General features: G+C 41.0%; 1 protein-coding gene across 1 annotated transcript in view; it reads right to left on the bottom strand.

The window, feature by feature from the left end:
* LOC126416734 (mitochondrial import receptor subunit TOM70) overlaps nucleotides 1-20,625 on the bottom strand; it is a 66,011-nt gene that overhangs the window by 30,798 nt on the left and 14,588 nt on the right. Inside the window, exon 3 of the mRNA XM_050084557.1 lies at nucleotides 15,574-15,781. Coding sequence (XP_049940514.1) covers nucleotides 15,574-15,781 — 208 coding nt within the window. The remainder of the gene's footprint in view (nucleotides 1-15,573; nucleotides 15,782-20,625) is intronic.

The raw sequence follows: 20,625 nt of genomic DNA, 5'->3' as shown, positions 1-20,625 counted from the left end.
CTACAAATCAAGAAGACAGTTAGACACACACTCTACAGGTTGTTGTTGTTGTTGTTGTTGGTGGTGGTGGTCTTCTGACTGTCAACTGGTTTTACGCAGCTCTACATGTTGCTCTGTTCTGTGTGAGCCTCTTAACCTCTGAATAACTGCTGGAATCAACATCCATTTGAACCTGCTTACTATATTCAAACTTTTGTGTTCCTCTAAAAGTTTTACACTTCACACTTACTTCCATTATCAATGTGACGATTTCTTGATGCCTGAGGGAGTGTCCTATCAGTTGATACGTCCTTATGGTCGAGTTGTGCCATAAATTTCTTTCTCCCAAATTCAATTCAATACCACCTCATTCGTTATTCAATCAATCTACCTATTCTTAAGTACTCGTCTATAGCACTACTTTTCAAATGCTTCTATTATCTTCTTATCTGAATTGTTATACAGGATCTGCATTAATGTTTAAGGCATAAGAATGTAGTCACTACCAGTGTGCATCACCCATTTGCTTTAGTCAAAACTATAAAACCGAGAAAGAATGGCTTTAATTAACTCAAAACTCAAAGAATATGTAGAACAGTGCACAAATAAGTGATCAACAAGTCAGAGAGGTGGGAACAAATGCTTGTACACCTCATCAATATCAAACTTGCAACATCAGCAAGGGAATTAGTCTGAAACAGGGACAATGACTGGTCTTGAAGAGATGAGCTTTTCACAGAGTGCCATTTTGGCTTGCACATCTGACAGTGATGCCTCTGTGGAGCATCTAATGAACTGTTCCACAAGGTGTCACTGCACACAGTTCAGTGCTACCTGACAATTTCAAATGGTGTAGTTGTGTGCTACTGTTTATACTTTACTGATTACCAAGGTTACATCTTTCTAGCCGATAATGTGGTAAACCATTTTATTATATGATATTTTCATCTACTGCCTACTTACAATTTTTGATTGTAATTGTATGGTGTTCAATGTTTCTACTTCATTGCATGTCAGGCCAAACAGACTGCCCAAGAATTTGACCTTTTTTTTAAAGTCACCCATAACCGCAGATCAGGGGAGGACTTATCATACGTGATGAGAAGGAAAGACTGATTGTTGGGGACTGCATGGGACGAGATGTGAAAACCTGAGAGCTTAAAGGTGGAAGACAGGGTATTATGCAGACTGAAATTACTGCTTAAACATCATACACGAGTGAGTGAAAAGCTAAGTGCATTGTACGTAACCGAGGTGGGAGGGGGGCAGTGAAAAATACACAGGAAAGACAATGAAAGATGTATAAAACTAAAATGGACTGAAGCAAAAAGTAGTTACAGTGAAGAAAAGCTGAGATGGAAGAAATTAATGTAAATTAAGGTCAGGTGGGTGGCTGAGAAACTGGTGTCTGGGGGAAGAATCCAGATGGCTCGTGTGGTGAAACAGGCGCTGAGGTCATGAATGTCATGTTGTAGAACATGCTCTGCAACAGGATATTGCAAGTTGCTGGTATACACCCTCTGCCTATGCCCATTCATCCAAATTGATAATTTGGGGGGGGGGGGGGGGCAGTATGTGTTACCAATTACGATGAATGGGCATAGGCAGAGGGTGTATACTGGCAACTTGCAATATCCTGTTGCAGAGCATGTTCTACAACATGATATTCGTGACTTCGGCACGTGTTTCACCATATGCGCCACCTGGCTTCTCAGAACTATGCAGGTGGGAACTAGCACTACAACATGCCCTTGGTTCTCGCCACCCACCTGGCCTTAATTTATGTTAATTTCTTCTATCTCAGCTTTTATTCACTGTAACTACTCTTTGGTTCACTCTGTTTTAGTTTTCTACATCTTTCATTGTCTTTCCTGTCTGTTTTTCACTGCCCCTTCCCACCTCTGTTACATACAACGCACTTAGCTCTCAACTCTTATTAACTCATACATGATGTTTCAGTAGTAATCTCTGTCTTGCGTATTACCCTGTCTTCCACCTTTAAGCTCTCAGGTTCTCAAATCCTGTACAGTAAGTCTCCCCTGACCTGCAGTTCTGGGTGACTTTCCTGAAATCTACCCTTTTCCTAGACCTCTCCAGTCCTTTTCCTTCACCTTCAACCACTCTACCTGAAGAAGGAGCCACTGGCTCCAAAAGCTTGCCAATCATAACAGTCTTATGTATGTGTTCTGCTGCTGCTTCGTGAGTAGATTTTTTTATCCATCCAATTTTATCTGATTTTATTCTAGTGATTACAACCAAGGGTTACTCCAAATGCATGCAAAGCTTGAGAATGGCTAAACAGCCGAATCATCATAGTACAGAAAATAAAATGGAAATAAATAACAGCCATTACAGAGAAGTTATTTCTTTCACGAAACTTACCATGACTGTGAACACTCGTCGATTTAAATTACTAGAAATATTGTGAAAAGGAAGCTGCCACTCACCATATAGCGGAGATGCTGAGTTACAGATAGGCACAACAAGAAGACTGTCATAAATAAAAGCTATTATTTGTGACAGTCTTTTTATTGTGCCTATCTGCGACTCAGCATCTCCGCTAAATGGTGAGTGACAACTTTCCTTTTCATAGTATTGTTACGTTCCATTCTGGATTTTCCATTGTTAAATTACTAGGAGAGAAATACACACAAAATGATTATGGTAAGCACAGATGTGCTTGTATTGTTCTTCACTGAGATGAGTTATTCTTTTGTTTTGCTTTAGGGTGCAAAAAACAACTGGGGTCATCTACGCTCAAGTCAGAACTATAGAACACGAACACAGAGGAGTTAAATAACTAAATGTCAGTCCAAACTGACAGAAGAGAAGATAGCTAAAAACAGGCACGTGGAAAAAGGGCCAAAAAAGACACTGTACAGAAATGGAGGTCCAAAACTAAAAATTAAATGGCCTTTGCCATATTGCTTTGGCAGATAAAAAGTAAAATGCGATCAACAGCCCATGCGTCATTCGCTAAAACAGCTGATATATGAGACGGCAAACCCAATCTGGAATATAAATGGTTAAATAACCGGCAGTCCATCAGGAAGTGGCAAACAGTTTAAATTTAGGGGCAACGTGTACAAAGTGGTGGGGTAGCGGCACTTAGCGAATGACGGTGGCTAAAAAGGCAGTGCCCAATACACAGCAGAGGTAAAATAATCTCCTCCTGGTGGAAGGGCCAAGAGGAGGTCGTCCAAGGCGTTGGGAGAGGCTTAATAAGCCGAAGCTTATTCCTATGAAGGGAGGACCACTAGCAATGTCAAAGGGACACCACCTCCTGACAGACGGCAATGCAGAGATCATTGGAGGAAATATAGGTACACACGGGCTGAGGTATGAGGACTGAATCCTTGGCTCAGCAGCCTCATTTACTGACAGACCGACATGATCAGGAACCCACAGGAACATCACACTGGCTCCACCAAGAGTGAACAAGTAACTGTTTTCCTGGACCTGCTGCACTAAGGGATGGGCGGTGTACAGCACACATAGACTTTGAAGGGCACTGAGTGAGTCTGAGCAAAGGACATAATTGAAAAGGCTGTGTCGCCGTATGTACTCCATGGCCTGATGCAGGGCGAAAAACTTGCCTGTAAATACCGAGGAGTGTGCCGGAAGCCGATATAAAAAAACTCATGATCACAGGAATCATCAAAGAAGGAGGCATAGGAGGGGTGGCCAAGCATGGCAGACAAATGGCATGCTTACCTGCTGAGGAGACAGTCACGGTGGTAGAACAGTGATAGTTCAGAGCTTCAGCATACAGGCTCTCAACCGGGCTAGTGTAAAAGGCACCCATGGCCAAACGGATGCCATGATGGTGGACAGTGTTGAGATGGGTGTGCAGACACATAAACAAAGCACCCATAGTCGAGTTTCGAACTGATAAGGGACTGGTACAAACGGAGGAGGGTGGTTCGATTGGCACCCCAGGAAGTACCATTGAAGCCACACAGGACATTGAGGCTGCCAGGTAAGTTACATGGGAGGACCAATACTGTCTCCTATTGAGCATGAGCCCCAAGAATTTTGTAGTTTCAACAAAAGGAAGGGCAACAGGCCCAAGATGGAGAGATGGTGAGAGAAACCCCATTTGCACCACCAGAAATTCATACAGACAGTTTTGTCAGTGGAAAAGCAAAAGCCACTGTCGATGCTCCAGGAGTAAAGATGATCAAGAAAGTGCTGAAGATGCCACTCAGTGAGACATGTCCATGGACAACTGCAATAAATGGCAAAATTGTCAACAAAAAGGGAGCCAGAGATGCCTGGCTGGAGAAATGCCAATATAGGTTTAATGACGATAGCAAAGAGGACAATGCTCAGGACGGAACCCTGAGGCACAGCATTTTCCTGGATAAAGATGTCCGACATTGCAGAACCCACATGCACCTTGAAAACTCGGTCTCGTAAAAATGCCCAAAGAAACCAGGGCTGGGGCCCACAGAAGCCCCACGTGTAAAGAATACAGAGGATACCAGTTCTCCAGCAGGTGTCGTAGGCCTTCTCCAAATAAAAAACACTGCCACAGTGGCATAAATCATAAGTTCCATCACCTTGCAAATGCAGCTAGTAAGAGAGATGGAACGGTAGCTAGAAGGAAGGTTTTTGATGTTACCGGGCCAAGGTGTGCGTATGACGGTGGCTTCACGCCAGTGTCCAGGAAATGTGCCTTCTGCCCAGATGCGGTTGTACGTGTTAAGCAGAAAGCGCTTGCCTGCAAAAGAAAGGTGCTGCAACATCTGAATGTTGATGGCATCTGGCCCTGGGGCAGAGGATTGGGATGAACTGAGAGCATGATCTAGCTACCTCATAGTAAAGGTGGCATTGTAGCACTCATGATTCTTAAATTAAAATGGCTATCACCCTAGCCTCCTCTGCTCGGTTCTGATGGAGAAAGGCAGGGTGATAGTGGGAACAGCTCGAAACTTCCGCAAAATGGTAGTCCAAGGTGTTGGAGATAGCAATAGGGTCCACGATGACATCATCAGCTACTTTCAGGCTGGACATTGGTGAATGGATCTTGGCTCCAGAGAGCTGTTGGCGGTTGGCCCACATGACAAAGGAAGGTGTGGAACTTAAAAGAACTAGTGAAAGAAATCCAGCTAGCTCTTTTGCTATCCTGAAGAATGCGACACTTTGCACGCATCTGTTTATAATGAATGCAGTTTGCCTGCGTAGGGTGGCAGTTAAAAACGCGCAGAGCGTGACTCCGCATGCGAATTGCATCATGGCATGCCTCAGTCCACCAAGGGACTGGGGCACGACGTGGTAAAGAGGAAGTGGGGGGATGGAATGTTCTGCAGCAGTAACAATAATGTTTGTGAGATATTCCACCTGGTCATCACAACTGGGGAAATCTCATTCTTCGAACGTCTCCAGGGAGGAGTAAGGCTACCAGTCAGCCTTAAGAAGCTGCCATTTAGGCATGCACATGGATGGGGTAGGAGTCAGTAAACGGATAGCACACAGGAAATGGTCATTCGATTAGGTGTTGGAAAGAACGGACCACTCAAGACAAGGGGCATGCTGGTCATTGCGCAAGTGCGAGGAGTGGAAAAAGGAAAGTGGGTGCTCCAGTGTTAAGGCAGAAGAGGTTAAGTTGGTTAAGAAGATCAGCCAAGAGGGTACCTCTCTGACAGGTCTGGGGAGAACCCCAAAGGGGATGATGCGCATTAAAGTCACCAAGTAGCAGAAATGGGGAAGGTAGCTGCCCAATAAGTTGAAAGAAGTCTGCCCTGGAGACAGCGAATGATGGAGGGACATATATGGTACAGAGGGAAAAAGTCAGGTGGGGAAGGAAAAAGGCGACCTGCAACAGCTTGAAGATTGGTATTCAGGGAGATGGGTTGACTATGAATGTCATACTGTATGAGCAACATGACGCCCCCATGAAATAGAATGCCGACCTCAGGGGGAAGATCAAAACGAATTGGTAAGAAATGTGAAAGCTCAAAGTGGGTCGTGAGGGCGAAATTTCATTTCCTGAAGGCAGATTACAAGGGGACGCTGCAACGCTAAAAACAGCCGTAAATCATCTTTGTGGGACCAAAGGCCACGAAAATTTCATTGGATGAGAGTCATGATTATGAAGAGATGTAGGGGGTGTCACCTTGGCAGCTGCCAAGTAACAGCTGGGGAAGAGGCACTACTTCAGGACACAGAAGCAGGAGGATCCTGCTCCATGGGGTCCACAGAAGCATCAGCTTGCTTGTGCGGTCGGTTCGTGGAGTCCAACGCTGAAAAACGGTTGTTGATGTGCACCAGCAACACAGGCTAAGGTACCACATGGTGACACCACCGTTAGCTTTCCGGTTAGATGAAGACTCAGGTGTTGTTTGGCTGGAGGGGCAGAGAAAGTCTTCACGGGAGTACTACTTTTGTCCTCTACGGCCTACTGGTTGTGTAGCTGGCGGCTTTGTCCCTTGAGGAGAAAATTTGATGGCTTGTTGCACAGACACAAGGCGACTTCACAACCTCAGAGCTGAATTGGAGGCTGCATGTCTACGTGGCCATGTCCTTCATGGAATTAGGGGTAGCAAGAACAGATCTGTAGGTACCAGACAGGAGAAGCAAGGATTTGCAACTAGCCAGTAACTTGCGAGCCACTGGATAAGGCATCTTTTCCTTTACCTGGATCTCTTGAATAGCTCATCAAGATACACTGGACAATCCTGAGAGGAGCCGGCGTGGCCGCCATTGGAGTTGATACAGTGGGGAGGAGGAGGTGGACAATCGCCTTCATGCGCATCCCCACCACAGGTGACATGTGGCTGGGTATCGACAAGACGTTCTAGTGTGGTTGAAACCATGACACTGGTAGCAGCGCATCAGGTTCGGAATGTACGACTGGATGGTGATAATTTCGTAGCCCGCTTTGAGCTTGGACAGAAGCACCACTCTATCAGAGGTGAGAAAGAGAGTGCGGGAGGCACTAAGGAGGAATCTACCTTTTTCATAACATGATGGATAGCAATGACACCCTGATCAGAGAGGTAAGATTGGAGTTTGGCCTCAGACTGTCGAGCAGTGTGCTTTAAATTACACCACTGGAAGAATTCAAAGTTCTATGGGCCTCGACCTAAACAGGGTACCTGTGGAGAAATGAGGCAGCAAGCAGTAGTTGTGCTTGAGAATTAGAAGTGGTCTCCAAAAGCAAAGTGGTATCCCGTAAACGAGAGCAGGATTTCACAGGGCCAGCAACTGCATCTACACCTTCCTGAATAATAAACAGATTTACCATGACAAAGAACTGATCACCTTCAGTACGTGAGACCACGAGGAACCATGGTGCAGCGGGAACGGTCTTTGAATTATTAGGCTCATTACGTTTATGTTTTGTAGATGCTGAGTGGGAGGATGCCTGACTCATCGCGAGGAAATTGCCCATGATTGCCAGTGTCTCCGATGGCGCGCTCTTTCCAACTGGGGCCCCCTTCACAAGGGGGCGCACCCGCCTTAGGTGATCGTTCACACCTCAGGTCACACCTCCCCAACACCTGACAGAGGGTACAATCGGCAATTTGGGAAGGTTACAGCTCAGGCAATCACTCCTCCCTGGGCCTGGCCTGCACCAGGGTGTACGTACGAACCATACCTGTCCACCCGGGGCTGGCAATTATGCATTACCCAGTCACCTTTTACACATCAATATGCATGGGCCAGCCTTCAGGAGCGTACAGGGAGCAAGAGGTAAAAAGAGGATCCTCAAACGCAGAAGCACAAGAATGAGAGGAAAAGGGAAACAAATAAAGGACAAGGCAAACAAAGAAAGAAAAAGGGAGTGAAAAACAAAGGTGAGACTTTTTGCTCATCAGCGACAGAATGCAGAACATTCTCAAAAATACCCCGGACATGTTCCCCAAGGGAGGGGAAAAAGAATAGCAAGAGGATAGACATGCAGCACGGAAAGGTAAAAATGCTGCAAAGGCTGGGGCCCTGTGGTAGCCAAGCATGAACCCACCAAAGAGTGGCGAGCTCCCCTCCCCCCCCCCCCCACCCCCAGGGGGGAGGGGTGTATTTAAAGTATCTGACAGGCAAGAGTCCACCTGATGGCACTTCTTATGATTTGCCTAAGGCGTTTGGCTGCAAATCACAACATCCTGTTGTACACTGAGGTGATGAAAGTCATGCAATAGTGATCTGCATATACACAAATGGCAGCAGTATGGCACACACAAGGTACACACGGGCAACGCAATGGTGTAACTATTAATTGTACTCAGGTGATTCACATGAAAATGTTTCCAACGTGATTATGGCCACACGCCCTGAATTAACAAACTTTGAACATGGAATGGTAGTTGGAGCTAGATGCATGGGACATTCCATTTCAGAATCATTAGGGAATTCAATATTCCGAGATCCACAGTGTCAAGTGAGTGCCCATAATACAAAATTTCTAACATTACCTATCACCATGGACAATGAAGTGGCTGATGACCTCAACTTAACAACCGAGAGCAGCGTCATTTGCATAGAGTTGTCAGTGCTAAACAGACAAGCAATACTGTGTGAAATAACTGCAGAAATTATGTCGGATGTATGACGAACATATCAATTCGGAAATTGATGTTAATGGGCTGTGGCAGCAGACGACCAACACGAGTGCCTTTGCTAACAGCACGACATCGCCTGCAGCTTCTCTCCTGGGCTTTTCATCACTGGTTGGACACTAGGCGACTGGAAAACTGTGGCCTAGTCAGATGATTCCAGATTCCAGTTTTCCAGTTGATATGAGCTGATGGAAAGGTTTGAGTGTGGCACAGATCCCATGAAGCCATGGACTCAAGTTGCCAACAGGACACTGTACAAGCTGGTGATGGCTCCAAAATGGTATGGATTGTGTTTACATGGAATGGAATGGGTCCTCTGGTCCAACTGAACTAAACATTGACTGGAAATGGTTGTGTTCAGATGCTTGGAGACCATTTGCAGTCATTCACAGGCTTCATGTTCCCAAACAACAATGGAATTTTTATGGATGACGATGCGCCATGCTGCTGGGCCACAGTTTATTTATTTATTTACATTTTCTTTGTGTGGAGCCATCGTAATGATGGCTTTTGCATACGTCAGACTTAATACTATGGTTATATTTATACTTATAAAATACACTATATTCTGTAGCTGTTGCTTCTTATGTCTATTTTTTACATTTATCACTTTACAGCTGATATGCTAATGCCTCATGTAACAATCACTATCTTAAAATTCATTGAAAGAATATAAACATTTTTCTATTAGAAAAGATTTTAATTTTGTTTTAAAAACATTTCCCGTGTATGTTCTTAGAGAGTTTGGTAGCTTGTTATACCAAATCAAACCACTGATATATGGACTTCTATCAGTCATTTTTAATGTTGTTCTGTTACGGAAATAGTTACACTTTGTTCTAGTATTGTGATCGTGTACATCACTGCCCTTGATAGCTTCTGTTGGTTGACTTATAAAAAATACAACTATTTTGAAGATGTACAGAGAATATATCGTCAGATATTCATGCTGTACAAACACTTCATGACACGAATTTCTATGCCCCATCCCATGTATAAGTCTTACTGCTCTTTTCTGTAGCAGTAGTATTCTTTTTAAATGTACATCAGCTGCACTTCTTTTTAAATGTACATCAGCTGCACAGCCCCATAGTTCAATTCCGTAATTGAGAAAGGGGTAAAGTGTTCCATAATATACTAATTTCAGTGCTTGGCTAGGAACTATCTCTGTGAGCTGGCTGAGGAGATATATGGCACCATTGACTTTTCCGCATACGAAATTAATGTGGTGTGTCCACCGCAAATTTTCATCGACATATACACCCCGGAATTTACAGCTACCATTTTCTGTTGCAGAGATATTACACACACTATTCATATTGTTGTGATGAGAGCTACCTGTTTTAAATGTCAGTAGTTGAGATTTAGTGCCATTCACCTTGAGTCCCTGATCATTGAAGTATTTTGTTACTTCTGTTACACCACTAGCAGCAAGAGATTCTAGCTCTTTAGATTCGCTCCCCTGCCCCATGAACCATGGACCTTGCCGTTGGTGGGGAGGCTTGCGTGCCTCAGCGATACAGATGGCCGTACCGTAGGTGCAACCACAACGGAGGGATATCTGTTGAGAGGCCAGACAAACGTGTGGTTCCTGAAGAGGGGCAGCAGCCTTTTCAGTAGTTGCAAGGGCAACAGTCTGGATGATTGACTGATCTGGCCTTGTAACAATAACCAAAACGGCCTTGCTGTGCTGGTACTGCGAATGGCTGAAAGCAAGGGGAAACTACAGCCGTAATTTTTCTCGAGGACATGCAGCTTTACTGTATGATTAAATGATGATGGCGTCCTCTTGGGTAAAATATTCCGGAGGTAAAATAGTCCCCCATTCGGATCTCCGGGCGGGGACTACTCAGGACGACGACGTTATCAGGAGAAAGAAAACTGGCATTCTACGGATCGGATCGTGGAATGTCATATCCCTTAATCGGGCAGGTAGGTTAGAAAATTTAAAAAGGGAAATGGATAGGTTAAAGTTAGATATAGTGGGAATTAGTGAAGTTCGGTGGCAGGAGGAACAAGACTTTTGGTCAGGTGATTACAGGGTTATAAATACAAAATCAAATAGGGGTAATGCAGGAGTAGGTTTAATAATGAATAAAAAAATAGGAGTGCGGGTTAGCTACTACAAACAGCATAGTGAACGCATTATTGCGGCCAAGATAGACACGAAGCCCACGCCTACTACAGTAGTACAAGTTTATATGCCAACTAGCTCTGCAGATGATGAAGTAATAGATGAAACGTATGACGAGATAAAAGAAATTATTCAGGTAGTGAAGGGAGACGAAAATTTAATAGTCATGGGTGACTGGAATTCATCAGTAGGAAAAGGGAGAGAAGGAAACATAGTAGGTGAATATGGATTGGGGGGAAGGAATGAAAGAGGACGCCGCCTTGTAGAATTTTGCACAGAGCATAACTTAATCACAGCTAACACTTGGTTCAAGAATCATAAAAGAAGGTTGTATACCTGGAAGAATCCTGGAGATACTAAACGGTATCAGATAGATTATATAATGGTAAGACAGAGATTTAGGAACCAGGTTTTAAATTGTAAGACATTTCCTGGGGCAGATGTGGATTCTGACCACAATCTGTTGGTTATGAACTGCAGATTGAAACTGAAGAAACTGCAAAAAGGTGGGAATTTAAGGAGATGGGACCTGGATAAACTGAAAGAACCAGAGGTTGTAGAGAGTTTCCGGGAGAGTATAAGGGAACAATTGACAGGAATGGGAGAAAGAAATACAGTAGAAGAAGAATGGGTAGCTCTGAGGGATGAAATAGTGAAGGCAGCAGACGATCAAGTAGGTAAAAAGACGAGGGCTAATAGAAATCCTTGGGTAACAGAAGAAATATTGAATTTAATTGATGAAAGGAGAAAATATAAAAACACAGTAAATGAAGCAGGCAAAAGGGAATACAAACGTCTCAAAAATGAGATCGACAGGAAGTGCAAAATGGCTAAGCAGGGATGGCTAGAGGACAAATGTAAGGATTTAGAGGCTTGTCTCACTAGGGGTAAGATAGATACTGCCTACAGGAAAATTAGAGAGACCTTTGGAGAGAAGAGAACCACTTGTATGAATATCAAGAGCTCAGATGGCAACCCAGTTCTAAGCAAAGAAGGGAAGGCAGAAAGGTGGAAGGAGTATATAGAGGGTTTATACAAGGGCGATGTACTCGAGGACAATATTATGGAAATGGAAGAGGATGTAGATGAAGACGAAATGGGAGATAAGATACTGCGTGAAGAGTTTGACAGAGCACTGAAAGACATGAGTCGGAACAAGGCCCCGGGAGTAGACAACATTCCATTGGAACTACTGACGGCTTTGGGAGAGCCAGTCCTGACAAAACTCTACCATCTGGTGAGCAAGATGTATGAGACAGGCGAAATACCCTCAGACTTCAAGAAGAATATAATAATTCCAATCCCAAAGAAAGCAGGTGTTGACAGATGGGAAAATTACCGAACTATCAGTTTAATAAGCCACGGCTGCAAAATATTAACACAAATTCTTTACAGACGAATGAAAAAACTGGTAGAAGCCGACCTCGGGGAAGATCAGTTTGGATTCCGTAGAAATGTTGGAACACGTGAGGCAATACTGACCTTACGACTTATCTTAGAAGAAAGATTAAGAAAAGGCAAACCTAAGTTTCTAGCATTTGTAGGCTTAGAGAAAGCTTATGACAATGTTGACCGGAATACTCTCTTTCAAATTCTAAAGGTGGTAGGGGTAAAATACAGGGAGCGAAAGGCTATTTACAATTTGTACAGAGACCAAATGGCAGTTATAACAGTTGAGGGGCATGAAAGGGAAGCAGTGGTTGGGAAGGGAGTGAGACAGGGTTTTAGTCTCTCCCCGATGTTATTCAATCTGTATACTGAGCAAGCAGTAAAGGAAACAAAAGAAAAATTCGGAGTAGGTATTAAAATCCATGGAGAAGAAATAAAAACTTTGAGGTTCGCCAATGACATTGTAATTCTGTCAGAGACAGCAAAGGACTTGGAAGATGGAAGAGCAGCTGAACGGAATGAACAGTGTCTTGAAAGGCGGATATAAGATGAACATCAACAAAAGCAAAACGAGGATAATGGAACGTAGTCAAATTAAGTAGGGTGATGCTGAGGGAATTAGATTAGGAAATGAGACACTTAAAGTAGCAAAGGAGTTTTGCTATTTAGGGAGTAAAATAACTGATGATGGTCGAAGTAGAGAGGATATAAAATGTAGACTGGCAATGGCAAGGAAAGCGTTTCTGAAGAAGAGAACTTTGTTAACATTGAGTATAGATTTAAGTGTCAGGTAGTCGTTTCTGAAAGTGTTTGTATGGAGTGTAGCCATGTATGGAAGTGAAACATGGACGATAACTAGTTTGGACAAGAAGAGAATAGAAGCTTTCGAAATGTGGTGCTACAGAAGAATGCTGAAGATACGGTGGGTAGATCACGTAACTAATGAGGAGGTATTGAATAGGATTGGGGAGAAGAGAAGTTTGTGGCACAACTTGACTAGAAGAAGGGATTGGTTGGTAGGACATGTTTTGAGGCATCAAGGGATCACAAATTTAGCATTGGAGGGCACCGTGGAGGGTAAAAATCGTAGAGGGAGACCAAGAGATGAATACACTAAGCAGATTCAGAAGGATGTAGGTTGCGGTAGGTACTGGGAGATGAAGAAGCTTGCACAGGATAGAGTAGCATGGAGAGCTGCATCAAACCAGTCTCAGGACTGAAGACCACAACAACAACAAGATTCGCTCCCATAGAGCAAGATTGACGTGTCATCTGCATAGCTTACAATATGGGAGTTAATGGGTTGTGCAATGTCGTTAATACATATAAGGAAGAGAAAGGGTCCAAGGATTGAGCCCTGTGGTACACCTTGTAATACAGGTTCACTGGTGGACTGGGAGTTCATGATTTTATTATCTAGTTTGTATGACAATTTAGTACTTTGCTTACGATTCAACAGGTACATGGTTAGAAGATTCATGGCTTGATCCAAATGCTATAAGATTTTAACTTTTTAAGAAGTACCCTATGGTTTACCGTATCAAATGCTCGTCAGGAAGTTGTTCGTAACTGGTCTGGAGAAAATTCTGGACAGTTCAAGTAAGTGATTTGGCCATCCAGATTGCCCTATATGAAACGGTTACAGCGGCAGCATGTCTCAGTATTTCTGCAGGGGCTTCCAATGACTTACTGAGTCCATGTCACATCAAGTTGGTGCACTACATCGGGCAAAAGAAGTCTGATATGATATAAGGGGGTATCAAATGACTTTTGTTGTATCAATGTATAAGCTTAATTTTTATGGATTCCAGTGTATAATGAGTAAGTGATTCACCTCATATTTAACTGATACGAAGCCAAGGGTAATTTAGGCAGCCCATGCAGCTCTCGTGATGAATCTTCTTCAATGTAGGGGAAAATTAAGACTAGAGTTCCACAGGTTTCAATTCTGTGACCTTACCTCTTGTTGCCTTCTTTATGAGAGTAATAAAGGAGAAATAGTGCTCTTTGCTGATGATGCAAGTATCATAATTCATTGGTTAATGGTCTATTACTAAACTTAAAAAACACACCATTCAAATGTACAAGCAAACATATAATATTGTCAAAACCAATACAGCACCAAGAAAATGAAGTATGTAAAACAATGGTCAAAATTTATGGGTGTGCATACTGATCACAAGTGTGACTGTAGATCAAATGCTACAGGTAATTTCAATACTCGTGTTAAGCAACATTTTTTATATGTTTAACTGCTTAATTTGGCGATTAAAATATTACAAAATGAGCTTGCTTTGAATTTTTCCATTCAGTGATGCCACAAGGAATGATTTTATTGAGCTATTCTTGCTTTTCATTTGAGGAAGGTAAAAAGGGCATACTAACAATAACTCACAATGTATTTACTCTCTTATGAAGAATCAAGCGTAGTTTGAAAATAATAGTAGCTTTCATAAATACAACAAATAACAGTATGACCAGAAGTAGCCCCCACTATCCACAATCTTTCTCTTTAACAGGAAGGAGCATAGAATGTGCCCATAAATATATTTGGCCTCATTTCTTGAGAAATAAAAGTTGCTGGTGGATAAAATTGCTTGACAACTACTCCTACTCTAAAGATAAATTTTTAAATGCTCAACATGAAGACTTTTTCACAGAGAAAATATATCCTGATTTGTAAACCTACCGAAACATTCTATATCATAGCAAACTGTTGTGAATGTGATCCATACATCAAGCAAAAAACCTGAACTAAGCAACTTTGTAAAGTATCTACTAGAATGATTCTACATCAAAATTCCATTGCCTATATATTACATCTGTAAGTTCCATATCAATGACATGAAAGTACCATATTGGGAATCAAAATAAGACCCATTTACCTATCTCTAGCAAATTAAATACTAAGAATTCCACAGCAATATCACAAGTGAACAAATCTTCAAGTACTCCAATAATCATAAAATAGGTTACCTGTTTTTTTTTTTTTTTTTTTTAAATATGAAATTGTCATCTATCAGAAGAATTATAAATAATCTGAACTGTAAGAATTTGTAATACATTATCTTTAAAATGACTTAGTTATTTTCTAGGGAACGCAGCTCACCACTGCTGCTTTAGGTAACTGAACAGCACTAAATTGCAGTTTTTAAGAATGTGTACTGCAACATCTAATAACAATAAAGCTTTTAACTTTGTATATACATTAAGATTCACAAGAAAATTACAACAAAACACACGAATTAACTTAATCATTACTAGTACACAATCACCAGGGACAGTGACCATGTGTGCGCGAATTGCGCTTCTGTGAATATGTGTGTGCTTTCTACTTCCATGCTTTCTATTTTCAAAGGTTCTTTCACTAAAAGCTGAAATGTTTACTATAGTCTTTTCATTGTGTATGTATGTGACCCACTGCCTTTTCTTTGTGGCGAGTAGCAATATATCCTTTTCAGTATAGCTGAATATATATTTAAAATGCAACCTGAATAAGTACATGCATACCCAGTTCTTTGAGGACTCTATCAGCAGTGAGCAAGTTGGACTGATTCTGGAAACCCTCCAGAATGCAGGCTGCTGTGACATCTTCCAAGCTCTGCTGCAAGTCATGCGTCAGCTCACAAGCCTTAGCTCGTCTCTGGAGAGCTTTCACATATTTTGGATTTAAATCCAAGGCACGTGTACAATCTTCGCGGACCTCTTTATATAGTTTCTGAAAAACAGATTTCACTGAAACTGACACACAGTTATATAATTAATACTGAGATATATACAAAATGATGATAATGTTTTGTGTGAGTAGTATGTGAAAATGTTACTGCTTAAGTTTGAAGACTTTGCTGTTCGCATACAATTTAATCAAATGATGGCCAAACAAAGCACACCTGAACAAATAACTGAAAACAATTACAATTTAATGTGGATACTAATTCATTTTCAATTTAACAGTATATCAACTTCATTTTTTTCTCCTTGAGGAAAACAGGAGCCATGTGCTCAGTCTTTTACGCACAGAAAGTCAGAACCTCTTGTCTCACTCTTACGTGATTTAAGAAACAAACAATTCTAGACTGGTGATGAAATTGTTTCAGTTTTCAATCAATCAACACAACTTATTTAAACACTACATCTGTCAACAGAACTATTTCTAACTACAGCATATTCACAGTTCACACGTTTTTAGTACGACATAGGATATGTGCAGCCATCAAATTATGCAGCAAATTTAACAAAAATCCAGAAAAAATTGCTGAGTGTTGAAGGAGTAAGCCTTATGCTTAATCTACTGAACTGCTGAAACAGTTCAGTTTTCTGTGCTTTCATAGCAGGTAACAACCATTCTCGAACACTTCATATTCCCATTACCAGAAAATATTAGACAAGTCTTGGGGAAACATTATAAGGAACAAGGTTACCTTATTATAGCAGTATCATTTTATTTCAATAAAAGCATTCCAAGTATGCCATCCGAGTCATTTCTTGGGTTTTAGACTTTTGTCAGAACCAGAAATACCCTTACCCTTCACACTGTACTGATGCCTTCAGAATAATGTGTTCCATCTTCAGAACAACTCAAAATAAACCATGGTTGTTCTGTGCTCTTATTATCACGTGACAAGTGTGTCATGAAATTCACCTTCTGGCTAAATGACGGACTGAGGAAGAGGGTGCTGAGGTGCTCTACTGATGTTAATTTTTAACATTGCTTTTGTGAGGATCCTATACCCTTCATTATTTAAATTTGTGGAAATATATTTTTAGATCAATTAAAAAGTTATCATACTGATAATAGAATAAATTAAATGCACTCTTGGCTTTAAAAATTATTGCATGATTGCAGCAGTGGTTGTCACAGCCTGACTTCAACATCAGCTACTGTAGAAGTTCTGTTGCAATATAAAACAAGTTGAATTTGTGTTAGTTTGTTAGGGACAGAATGACAAGGAAATAAGTTACATATTTTAATCATATTCATCAGGAGTAACTGACTTTTGTGACTGCCTATGCAGTGGCTTTTTACGACCAGTAGCCTAATTGGTCATGTCAATATTTTCGATGAAGGGAAGCTAGCTGTGCCACTGCTCTCATTAGAATATAAACAACTGGGAGAATATCTTTGCTGCTTCTCAGTTATGAGAGCCTGCTTCCATGCATCACTAAGCATATAGTAAATGTCACGATTGAAATACTGATGCAAATTCTGATGTTTATGACCTCTTTGATGAGTCTCAGTTGCTAGATTCACAGATAAATTTTATGTTTTCATGAAACATGAATTTAGATTTATTTGTGATGCTATACTCACCAAACTGTTAGTTTATCGAGTTATTAGTTTTTTAACATGTTTTTGGCTTTCTGCACAATGTTAGGAAACTGTACATATGGTCTGCTTCTGCACATACAAAGGCATTACGAGTTCTGAGGACACGGCAACCAAGGCTATACCCAAATAGGGGCACAGCAACTCTTTTATTGCCTCAAGTGGTCAAAAAAATAAGTCTTATGCTTTGTACGCCTAACAGAAATGAAGGAACACGCTACAGATATATTTGTCTAATGATCACTGAACATGGAAAATTTTATGAAGTGACTAATGGAGTGGCTGTAGGTTCTTCATTACCATATCTCCAACAGTTGGCAATTTCTGTAAGGAGCATTTTGAGAAATGCACATTAAATTTTTCTTCATTCTGTTATATTAATAAGATGCTTCTGACATGGCCAATTGATGTCTAATTTTTCAGTCATTTGAAAAGTGCACATTCAGTTTCCATTTCATTGTAAAGACAAAGCCAGAGAGAGGGGAGACTGGAGGGATATGAAGGACAACTGTTATTTATAGATGTTCCAGGGTAGAATAAAGCACACGAGTGGCTTGGACACTATGTATACCAAAAGCCTAAGCATGCTGTCATACAACATCTCATGGTACAGAGCTTCTGCCATCAAGTCCACAAAGAATCAATATTAAATACATTGATAGCAATTGTTTCTGACAAGGAACACCTGGATTTCAAAATTAAATGATAAAGCAAAAGTCCCAAAAGAAGAGCTGTGGGATCAGTGTATCGTTTTTGAGCTGAAATGAAAATATGAAGTAGTTCAATAATCATCAAGATGATATGCTTGTTGCCTTCTTGCTTCCTTTGGGGCTACATATATTAGAGCAATCAGGAACTGTGCAGATTAGGTATTGCCTTGTTTGGCAAGATTTTAGGATCAAGTGCCAGCCTAGCAAACAGTTATAACCTGCAAGGAAGTTAAACAACTTGCCCACGCTGGGTTCTACAAACGAGATTTGCTAGGTGGTGGTTGTTTCTTTCAGACAGGTATATTAAATGTACAGAAATGTAATATCCTGCCACTTCACAAAATGTAGGAAAATAGTATCACATGACTGTGATATCAAAAAGTCAGAACTGGAATCAGTCCACTCATACAAATAACCAGATGTAGCAATTTGTGGGGGTTATGAAATGGATGGAGCAATCATATAGACTAAGTTGTAGGTTTAGCAGATAGTAGACTTCAAGTGATTAGTAGGATATTTGGAAAATTCAGTCAGCCTACAAAGGAGACTGTTTATCAAACACCTGTATGGCCCATACCAAATAGATCTAAAAGTGAGTGTGGAAAGTATAAAAAGAAGAGCAGTATGACTGATGATGATGATAGAGAGAGAGAGAGAGAGAGAGAGAGAGAGAGAGAGAGAGAGAATGTTTTTATCAGATTTAAAATTGAAATTATTAGTGCCCTACCAACAGAATACAATTACATGGGCTACTTGCATGGACACAGCAGGGGAAAATAACTGCTTACATGTTTATCTCCAGTCTTAGTATTATGATCTTATCTTTTGTAGCTCGTTCTGGGTTATACAAAGATAACAGGTTTTTACACTTTTTTTTCAATTTTTGGAAAGCATCTCTTTCCATGTACCAGCAGTACCTACTTCCAGAACAGTTTTCCTCTATGACATCCACCAATCACGCACCTTTTTCCTGAATCTTCACTTGCCAATATTTAATCAATAGAAATGGTAACACAAAAAAGGAAGCATGTTTTTTCCCATTTCTGTAGCAGACATGTTTATTTATGAAGAAGCAAAAGGACATATTGCGCTGTTCAGTGTATTTGCAAGTGTCAGGAAGGTAGATGTCAGCAGCATTTTTACTTACATGACACGTATAATGTGTGCCCGGAAGCAGGTTTTGACGTGCAAGACCATGCATATAAACCAATTGTGTGTGTGTGTGTGTGTGTGTGTGTGTGCTTGGTTCTTTTACTTCATTTTCAGGCACTGTTTGTAATGAAAAATTTGCTGTGCTGCTTTTAAGAGTTAGTCTTGACCATTCTGCGCTCCACAGCTGATTCATGTTAACTTTTTGCATCCCAACAATTAGGGTATAAATTGAAACAAAAAGTGCACTTTCATTTAAATATATTTACATTAGCACTGCAATACAAAACTTTACATTGTGTATTATTTTTCAAAACTCTTCAGGGTGGACTGTTCCACTGACACTTCACTCAAGTTGTTTACAAATGAATCATTATCATCAAAATCATTGTCAGTCTCATTTTCACTTAGGCATTTCACTCAATTCCTCAGAAACAACTGGTGCACAAAGAACTAGCCATTTTGTGTCTACTAAGTTGAACATAATAATTACTACCTTCCTCTCAACATAACTGCTACAGTTCGATACTGTATTAACACAGGCTTCCATAGATGGACATATTTTACAGCACTGGTGCCTAGTACAGCCAGATATGAGAAAGGTGCATGCAACAGCTACGAAAAATTGAGTCAAATGAGGCTCGGCATTGGAGTGGAAAACAAAGTTCATGATGCTGGATGCCACTTGCAGTTGGAGTGGAAAGAATGTCTGGACAGTGTTGAACACACACCAAGTTAAGTTCCCTCACTTACTACTGGCTCTAATTGTATCAGGCAGTTGCTGGAGTGTTTGTGTGCTTGTGTTCCAGAATGTGCCATTAATGCTAATTAATATGATCAGGCTTCTCCAATCACAATTTGAGAACACTGCCAGCAAATTTTCAGCGTCAACTGAAGACATTTGAGAACAAAACCCATTGTGATGTAATAAATGTACTTTAAGTACAGCTGTAGCAGTTCTTATTAACCTTAGCATTAAGCGTTCATTATACAAACACAGACTATGTAGAAGTATTAGATCAATAGTGGACATCCACATTGTTTCCATACAGGAATAGTTTAAACTTCTAATATATGAAGCATTTGGACATTTATATTTCTTTTCATAATGTCAAATGCTGGCAGATGTTCTGTATTAAGCACAAAATACAGGTACCATTTCTCTACAAGAGCAAGATGGAGCCTGTACGTTGGGACTGGTTGATACTAACAATAATGGTCGGTGGCTTTGACCCATGATATAATTATGATGGGATACATAATGGCATATATACAGAAACAGAGGAAGAACAGGATTCTGTTGATATTTATTTAGTTCTATATTTTTTTAAATTTAGGTTGTGTTGACAGACTGATCTGTAGCAAAGGCCGAGCTTT

The sequence above is a fragment of the Schistocerca serialis genome, chromosome 8 (assembly GCF_023864345.2).
Source record: "Schistocerca serialis cubense isolate TAMUIC-IGC-003099 chromosome 8, iqSchSeri2.2, whole genome shotgun sequence".
In the NCBI taxonomy this organism is placed as follows: Eukaryota; Metazoa; Arthropoda; class Insecta; order Orthoptera; family Acrididae; genus Schistocerca; species Schistocerca serialis.
The sequence above is the reverse complement of the archived record's forward strand: the minus strand, read 5'-3'. Positions and strand labels throughout refer to the sequence as shown.